Source organism: Lepidochelys kempii, chromosome 13, assembly GCF_965140285.1.
Source record: "Lepidochelys kempii isolate rLepKem1 chromosome 13, rLepKem1.hap1, whole genome shotgun sequence".
Taxonomy (NCBI): Eukaryota; Metazoa; Chordata; order Testudines; family Cheloniidae; genus Lepidochelys; species Lepidochelys kempii.
In genome coordinates this window covers 20,468,115-20,477,205 of record NC_136392.1, presented here as the reverse complement: position 1 = coordinate 20,477,205, position 9,091 = coordinate 20,468,115, and the positions used below count along the sequence as shown (strand labels likewise).

Genomic DNA, 9,091 nt, shown 5'->3' with positions numbered 1-9,091 from the left:
GGCTTGAAGTGGATTCCGTTATCTACAGCGTTTACATATGGTTCAAGGGCTCTCAGCACCCCCACTGTAAAAACTGTTCCAGCACACCTGCTATGACAGTCCGCTTATCTGTACAAGGAGCATCCTATATCAAACATTCACCCAACATTCACCCAACTCTATCTGTGAGAACAGGTTGAGAGGGAAAAGAAAAGGGAATTCCAAGTAATCCAACCCCATCACTGAAATTACAACAGAACGTTTCCCCATTTTTGTCAAGAATGTTTATGTACAAAAGTTTTTTGTAATCTAATACTGTCTGAACGCTCTCAGCTTCTTCCAAACAACTCTAGCTCCAGGACATTAACACCAGCCACGGGGAGGGTATATTTAGGCACTTTTCACATATTTCTTGTACTGTCACTTGTTACCTCCCTGCGGAAAATCCTCTGCAGGTTCAGACCCTGCCTAGGCAGCATAGAGAGACCAGGGGGAGCACTGCATTGTGATGACCCTGAGATTTTTTATCCATGGTGATATTGTAAATGTTCCTGAAAAGAAACAGACTTTCCTGGGTGTGGATCTCATTGGCTGAGGGTGGTGCCATCCCTTCCATTCCTGCTCCCAGAACTCGTTGCTCATGAGGTTTAATTAGAACCACATGGACACTTTACAAATAAAGAATTTCTTTCATACCTTGTCTTTGTTGTTTGTGATTCCAGAGCCTACACAATCACATCCACCCTGACTTCCACCCCCACAGCTTCCGCCAATGCATTCAGAGCTGGAATCAAAGCATTGCTCCAGGCTCTTTCCCTAGGGTTTGGAAATGGGGGAAGCACCCCCCCCCCCACCAAGTCGAGGTGGGACCTCAAAGAGACTTAACAGCATGGTGGTGGGAGCCGTAGCTTGGAGCTGAGAGCAAAAGGGTCCCAGCAACTCACTCCATTACACAATGGCTCCTGCCCAGAAGTCAATAGTTTACTGGCTTCTATCTTGTCTGGAGCAAGGTTTCTGTTGTCATCTCCATGTGAGGTTGCCCCCACTCCACATTGAAACTGTCTCTGTAGCTGGCTCTTGAGCAAGGGGAGAATTTCACTCTTCCCAGCAATGGGTCAATCTCATGTTTTTCTTGTGAAAAGAGCTCCAGGAAGACACAAGAACCTGATTGTGAAATGGCACAAGAAAAGGGGACAAATATTGGCACCAGGCACCTCGTTCTCTGCTCCCCCCTCCCCTTTCCCCAGGAGTGAGATGTTAAATACCAGCCTGACTCAGCTCTGGGCATTCAGACCTGCTTCCTGAGACAACACCATGAAGTCACTGGGTGTCTTCTTCCTCATGGGGGTCCTCACCCTCTGGATGGCGCCGCCATCTAGGTCTGGCACAATCTTACCCGTGCAAAAAATCCCCAGAGGTAAGTGCTGAAAACAGCTTCAGCCCAAGGGGCAGCGGGCAGCAGGCTCCTGTCCCATGGGAGGGCAGAGAACAGGGGACTCTTCAGGCTGTAGTGAGTGGTCCCCTCCCCAGACAGAACTAACAGGGCTGCTCTCTTTACTGACACTCAGCACCCCACATTCTGGGATCACAACTGCTCCTGCATCAGGGAGAGGAAATGTCCTTGTGCTCTGATATGAGCCCAAAGGCCACCTCACTAGCAGGCTCTGTTCAGGATTTTATACCATTCAGATACTGAGCCTGAGAAGGCACAGAGACCACGGAGTGGGGGTCGATGCAGTAGGTGCCGAAGTTGCAGTTTCTCCATGCGGATTTCATTAGATCGGTTCGGTCTGAGCCTGCTCGGCCACTCAGGGTTTCGTTGGGGAAAGGTTCACAGCCAGACACCCCAATGCATTTGAGTGTAGACTCAGTCAAATCCCCACCTGATGTACAGTCAAGTCGACAGAGCTACACTGGTTTGCCCCAGCTAAGGCGCTGGCCCGACTTTTATTGAGCAATGCAGCAAACTCCCATTTTGAGTGGTCGGGACTTGCAGGCTCTGAGGAGTTGCACCCAGAGCAGCAAAGGCCATTCTCGTAAGAAAGAGCAGACGAGCTCCCTCCAGGCTGGGAATTAAACGTGGAATTAAACACCACGGCTGGGTGGCAGAGGTCTGGAATTACAGTGTCCGGAGGATTTGCCTAGAGACCTGCCTGGGTCCTTTCCCTCCCTAATTCTCATTTCCAGATAGTGAGGCTTCAGTCACTCACGCCTCAGCAACAGGGGGCCGATTCCCCCTGCCATGCCCCTTTTCTAGCCTCCTGCTCCTTCTGTCCATGTCGACATGGCAGCATTTTACACCTGCCTTGCAGAGCTGTGAATGACACATGGGGTGCCCAGCAGGGAAGGATTAGGCCCAGGATAATTCTGTAGAGGCCTTTCAATCGACAGCAGAATTTCACAGAGTCCAGACTGGTCCTACCGCAGTCGGCACTCTGCAAGATAGCAGGTGCCTCTCACTGGAGCTCAGCATGCTGCCCGGCATTACAAGGTGGTGTTTATACCATGCATGTCTTTCTTGCAGTGAAACCTGGGACCTGTCCAGTGGTTCCTTTCAGGTGCTACATGTTGAATCCCCCTAATCGTTGTCAATCAGACAGCCAGTGTCCCGGGCCAGAGAAGTGCTGTGACACCGGCTGTGGATTGGGCTGTGTTCTAACTCAGCAAGGTACCTGCCTCATTGTTTATAGCCTGTGGATCTGGTTCCCCAGGGAGTTCTCCCCCTGTCGCTGAGCTGAGCCACGGACAGTATTTCAGCCTTTAGCAGGCAGAGATGTTCATGCCAGGGACTTAGTATGATACAGTGAAACCTAGGACCTGCCCAGTGATCGAGAAGACCTGTCTCAGGGGAGTTCCTCCTAATGAGTGTGTGATTAGGCTCCTGAGTGCCCCAGCACTACAAAGTGCTGCATGTCCACCTGTACAAAGGCTTGCCTTCCGCCCAACCAAGGAACCCCGCTGGGCCAGTATTTCCAAACTTATCACCTTGCTTTGCAGTGAGATCATCACTCCCTGTCATGAGTGACATGCTCATGCTCTAATAAATTGGTTAGTCTCTAAGGTGCCACAAGTCCTCCTTTTCTTTTTGCGAATACAGACTAACACGGCTGTTACTCTGACTCCCTGTCCTAGCTCATCGGGGGCGGGGATGGCAGGAGTGTGCTGTGTGACCCAAGCAGGCATCTCCCACCTCCCTCACTTTGACAGGTGCCACTCATTTTAGTCCCAATGGTACCTGCCCTTCCCACAAACGTGGCATCCCTGCTCCTTGTTGTTGAAAGTTATTTGCAACGAGGAGTGATGGCACGGGGGTTACAGAGAGAGTTACTGGCATTAAGGGGATGAATCCCACAGAACTGTAGCTGTGTTGGATCATATTAAAGAAGTTCTGTATTAAAGTCACAAATGAGTTTGATTCCCCAGAGTTTAAATTCCAGGGTATTACTAATTAAGAGGTCTCTTGGTTTTTGGTGCTGTTTCTCTCCCTCTATGTGTGAAACTTGCAAGCTGCTAATTGTGTTAGTACATTCTAAGACAGAGTCTGTTCTCAAAGCAATTCACAGAGAGAGAGACTCAAAGCAATACTCTGTAACAACAGAAACAGCACCCAGAGACTCCCCACCCTTTTGTTGTATTAACCATTGTGATTAAAATAGAGATAGAGGATGTATGTGGATGGATGCTTGGTGTGGATAATAACTGAATGATCAGGGAGGTGCCAGCCTAAGAATCCAGTGTCCATCGGCTGAAGAAGGCATCAAGTGGAAATAACCAGAGGACCCCCCCCCCGGAGGGCAGACTGGAATCCACCCAACAGCCTCAAGGATGGGAGAACCAAAGAACACGATAACATCTTGGAGCCGTCAGGAATGTGCTATCTGCTGATTGATTCAGCAACAGCATGATGAAGCAATTCCCATAGACTGGCATAGGAAGAAATTCCTATAAAAATAGACTCTAAAAAGTGAGAACTTTGAGGTCTGATTCTGCAAACCAACTTCCAGGAGCATCAGATGAGCATCTGACAAGGCCCTGCTCCCTCCTCATGTCCAGGCCACCTGGCCAGTGGCTTGGCATGAGCAACTCTAAGGCTGGTAACTATGATAACAACCTTGCAGAACCTGTGTGTGTGGGTGTGTATGTGTGTGTGGGTGTGTTTGTATGAATGAATGTGTGAATAAATATGAGATTGAATGGAATGTTATAGCTATAACTAACTGCTTACTATGATTCTTTCTGTATTCACAATAAATGTGGTATTTTGCCTTTTTCCCTTTAATAAGATCCTGCTGGTTTTTATTTTATTGGTACAACAGCTGTCCTGTAGGAATCATTTGCATCTGTCCATCCTTATCAGTCTTGGCAGGGTGAGAGATACAAGGGAATTGGAGCTGAGCACTCAGCAGGCAGAGATCCGAGCCTGGGGCCTGGCTATTATCCTGTTATAGAAAGAAAAGGAGTACTTGTGGCACCTTAGAGACTAACCAATTTCTTTGAGCATAAGCTTTTGTGAGCTACAGCTCACTTCATCGGATGCATACTGTCCACAGTATGCATCCGATGACAGTATGCATCCGATGAAGTGAGCTGTAGCTCACGAAAGCTTATGCTCAAATAAATTGGTTAGTCTCTAAGGTGCCACAAGTACTCCTTTTCTTTTTGCGAATACAGACTAACACGGCTGCTACTCTGAAACCTGTTATAGAAGTTTGTTTATCCTGCCATCTCCTCTCTTGCAGCCAAACCTGGGACTTGCCCAGTGGTTACCGCACAGTGTCGTATAATAAATCCTCCCAGCCTTTGTGATCATGACCACCAATGTCCTGGCCCAAAGAAATGCTGTGAAACTAGCTGTGGGAGAGATTGCATCCTGATTCAGAGAGGTACTGGTCTCAGTGTAACTTGGTCACCTTTATCCTGATGACAGGAGGCTGCAGGTAACTGTATCTGGCGACCTCAGCCCAGTTCAATCATTTTTGTGATCTCCAGGTGTTGGGTTTTCAGTTACTGGACCCCAGAGTTCACAGATCACTTGGGCAGAAGCTTCTCAGATAATGGAGAACTCTAGTGGGCCTCCTCTTCCTCTGGGCCAAGCTGCCACCAGTGTCTGGTATTATGTCCCCTCTGTGATTGGGTGACCATACATCCCATTTTGTCTGGGACAGTCCCCTTTTTAAGCCCGGATTTCCAAACATATTTGGCAAAACTTGGAATTTGTCCAGTTTGCTTTTGACAGCTGATGATCAGCTTTTTCCAAACAAGTCAGGTGTGCCTCCCTGGGGGTGTGTGGAGGAACATTCATGGGGGGTGGGGGAAAGGTGGGAAGCCCCAGGGCCAGTCCTAGGGGAGGGGAAACAGGATGGTCACCATAGGTGCTGTACCTAAGTGCCATTCCGCTCTTTTAATTTTTTTGGCTCTGCTGGTCGGCTGCAGTAGGCGGGCGCGTTGGGTGAGCTGGGGGATGGGAAATGCTGAAAGCATTTTCTGCTCTGGCCTGAAAAATGGCTAGGGCCACTGCTGGGGAGCCCTATTGCTTGGGACAATTAAAGCAAGTCTGGACACATCTCTGGTCAATGTAGAGTAAGGAACAATCCTGCCCTGCCCGAGGGGTCTGGGTTAGAAGGGACCCTACAGGGATTTTCTCTCTCTAGGATTCTGAACCTCTTCCTGTAGTAGAGACAGGTAAGTACTGACAGCTCCTGCCCCAGCCAGCAGCCCAGGTTCCCAGACTCACTGTTCCAATGAAGGACAGAGAGCACGGATGCGCACACAGGTAGCTCAGCTGGTTGTAGGGCAGGTCCCAGTTCTTACAGTCCCTCCAGGGCAGCAGCCAGAGAGGCCCCACTCAGTGAGCTGCAGTGAAAGGGCTGCTCCCTTTAATCACCTCCTTGACTTTCGCAAAAAGAAAAGGAGGACTTGTGGCACCTTAGAGACTAACCAATTTATTTGAGCATAAGCTTTCGTGAGCTCATGCTCAAATAAATTGGTTGGTCTCTAAGGTGCCACAAGTCCTCCTTTTCTTTTTGCGAATACAGACTAACAGGGCTGCCACTCTGAAACCTCTCTTTGACTTTGTGATTCCCACAGGGTGGAGCATGAATCAATCAAACAAAAGAAGCATGTGAGACAGAATTTAACCCCTTCAAGGTGGCAGTCATGTTGGGTTTAGAAAGAAAATGCCCCTGGCAGCTGGATCTGGGAGCTCTGGCCCCAGGGCATCAGCCTGGGAAATGCACCTAGACAGCAGAGTGGAAGCAGGGGTTGTTCGCTAGTCATATTGCATTTCTCTTCAATGGACAATGGCATGTCTCTTCAACAGCTTGTGGAGGTCTATTTCACCTCCACAAGCTGTTAACAGGCCTGTGGAGAATGCAGAGGCAAATACAACTACAGATAGCTGAAGCACAGATTCTGAAACTATGCCCCCCTCACCCCAGCTACTTGCAGCCTAACATACACTGCAGCCTGCAATAACCACAAGGCCTCTGAATTATTATTATTTCAATAGGTATTTTGGGCGACCTTTTGTGCTGGGTGCTGCACAGATTTCATTGTCCCTGTCCCAAGTAGCTTACAGCTGGCATGCTTTGCTATAAGATTTGTTTATGCAGCGATCTTCTCTTACAGGGAAACCTGACACCTGTCCATTCGTCATCTTTAAGTGCGCTATGTACAATCCCCCAGATCGCTGCCAGTCTGACCGCCAGTGTCCAAGATTCAAGAAGTGCTGTGAGACTTTCTGCGGGAAGGACTGTGTTTATCCTAAGGGATATGGTAAAGGTACCAGCCTGATCCTCTCTTTGGGCTCTGGACTGAGATCACTTGCTGCTCCAGCTGAGCTGCTGGGCGCCTATGGGAAAGGGCATTTCAACCCAAGGCTTCCAGCCGAGATCTGCTCTGATCAGATATACCTCCAGAGGTCTCACCATTCTGGTTGGACTAGGGAACAGGCTGGTTGCTTGACACCTTCCTACACGCCTTTGTCTTAATATGACTTTGTGGTGTCACAAGACAATAAAAAGTTGGGTCCACCTGGGAAACAGGCAGAGGTGATCTGGAGGGATTCCATCTGAGAAGCTGCTCTGGGAAATCTGTGGGATGGTGTGTCTGGGGCCAGAAAAGGGAAGGGCAACATTATCGATTGGGTTTGTGGTCCAACGCCCATTCTATCTTTAGATAACACCTCCCCTTGCCTACCCACAAGCCTCATCCAGGATCTGGAGAGGACAATGATATTGTGTGTTTTGCTCTTTACAGAAGAGTCACAAAATGAATGCACAACATGGGTACAATGAGGGCCAATAACTGTGTTTGCTAATGACACACAGTGTGCCAGGCCTAGCTATATACAACCATGGCAGCTCTGGCAGGGTTCTGGGGGCTTCTCAAACATACATGCGATCAAAGGGCTTGCAAACAATTTAAAGGAAATACTATCCAATTCCTGTCGACTACAAATGGAAGAGCCAGGGATATGATACCAGGACGCTCCCTTGGGCTGGGAATGGGGGATTAATGCTCTCTCATCCCTGCTCCATGGAGATAGGAACAGGGTCATAAGGGGCTGCATGGGGAGATACGAACATGGAGAGCTTACTCTGCCAAACAAGTTAGCTTGGGATTCAATGCCATCCACAGGGCAGGAAGTTTGATCACTCCTCCCCACATCCATGGGGTAACTAGGCTTTGGGGATACTGTGCCCCTTCTTGGGGTCCACTGATTTGGCAGGTGGAAATCTCCCACTCCCTCCCCTGTATCCCAGGCTGGGACAAGGCCATGGCAGTTGCAGGGCTGGGCTGGATCAAACTCGGTCGTGTTCGTGGGAGCTGGGGCCAAACCAGAGGCTGGGTTTGCACAGCCCAGAATTTCCTGTTGAACCCACTGATCATTTTCCCTTTCTCCAGCATAACTTCCTGCATCCCGAGGGTGTTCCCAGCAGCAGTCGTGACACCAGCTTGATGTGCCTGGCCTCGCTGGGGTCCCACAGACCAGCCCTAGGAAATCAGCTTGCACAATGCCTGCACAGTGCCTGCATTCTTAATCCGTCTCGTCTTTAGCACCAACCACGCCACCTGTCAGGGGAGCTGCCGTGGAATTTCAGACCCTGCCCACCTAGCACAGAGAAGACTGGGCTGAGGCCTCATCCCATGAGGGACCTGAGGAGTGTGATTCACAGTCCCTGTGCAGTGGCTCTTTTCCTGCGGTCAAGGGGAAGCTTTGGGCGGGGCTGGGGGGGTCTCTTTCTTCTTGCCCTGACTCTGTATAATTTGGTGTCCTTGGCACCTTGTGCACTGTAACAAATAAAGAAACTTGTTCACGTAGCAGTTTGTAACCTGTGATTCTGATCACTCCATCTCCTCCTCCATCTGCAGGTTCCTCCCCTCACTGCTTCTGCCCCTCCTGTCTCATTGGTCAGGCACATCTGGATGTGGCCCAAACTCTTCTCCCTGGTTCCTTGATGGGGGCTCAGATGTTGCCTGGCTGTGTGTGTGAGAGGAGGATTCTACCCCTGATGCCGCTTCTCAGGCCCCCCTTCCCCCTCCAGTGAGCTCAGAGCCAGGATCCTAGCACTGGTCCAGGGTCTTTCCCCAGGGAGCAGCCCCTGTTGGTTTGGGACGTTGATCTGTCTCTTTCTAAGAAAACCTTTGGGACCCTTAAAACAAGGCGAAAAGGCTCTAAGCCACAGCAGCGTCATGACCCCCCCGCCCCCGAGCATCTTTCCAACACAGGTCAAGGGGAGCTGCCCCTCACAGGGTGGGCTAGAAGCCACTTCACTAATGAACTGAGTCCCCATTCCAGAGCCTTGGAGTCATGCACTGACGCTGGGTTTGGCAGATGTGCCACTGAGCTCTCAGGGCTGCCCGTCCTGCCCTGCGCCACCATAGCCCTCAAAACTGCCAGCCTCAAAACCCTACCTTGGCACTGCCAGCCCACTAGTGCCGATGAGTCCGAGAACTGTCTATTCAGAATGAGCTAGGATCATCCCAGATGCCAGCTGTCTCCCTGACTTCAGGGGTACAAGAAGCCATAACAGGGGATTATCTGTATTGACCCATCAAATCTTTGTCAGGACTCCAGGCAGCAAGGGGAGGTGAAGCTTCTAGGTGGCAG

General features: G+C 50.0%; 1 protein-coding gene across 3 annotated transcripts; it reads left to right on the top strand.

The window, feature by feature from the left end:
• The first annotated feature begins 1,209 nt into the window (after window positions 1-1,209).
• On the top strand, window positions 1,210-8,301 carry LOC144929181 (uncharacterized). Of its 3 annotated transcripts, none has more exons than XM_078848181.1 (5): window positions 1,210-1,396; window positions 2,504-2,647; window positions 4,719-4,862; window positions 6,607-6,753; window positions 7,885-8,301. In XM_078848181.1, exons 1-5 carry the CDS (start codon window positions 1,294-1,296, stop codon window positions 7,887-7,889), a joined length of 543 nt encoding a protein of 180 aa, XP_078704307.1. In that variant the 5' UTR covers window positions 1,210-1,293; the 3' UTR covers window positions 7,890-8,301. The 3 variants fall into 3 exon arrangements, with proteins under 3 accessions (XP_078704307.1, XP_078704306.1, XP_078704308.1); XM_078848180.1 differs by having other exon boundaries at window positions 6,607-6,759; XM_078848182.1 differs by lacking the exon at window positions 4,719-4,862 and having other exon boundaries at window positions 6,607-6,759.
• The last annotated feature ends 790 nt before the right edge of the window (window positions 8,302-9,091 follow it).

Bases quoted from the DNA above. Each gene is read 5' to 3' on its own strand.
- LOC144929181 (XM_078848180.1), top strand. From the start codon at position 1,294: ATGAAGTCACTGGGTGTCTTCTTCCTCATGGGGGTCCTCACCCTCTGG. The intron at 2,648-4,718 runs GTACCTGCCTCA...CCTCTCTTGCAG, and splicing joins CTGTGTTCTAACTCAGCAAG to CCAAACCTGGGACTTGCCCA. The intron at 4,863-6,606 runs GTACTGGTCTCA...CTTCTCTTACAG, and splicing joins TTGCATCCTGATTCAGAGAG to GGAAACCTGACACCTGTCCA.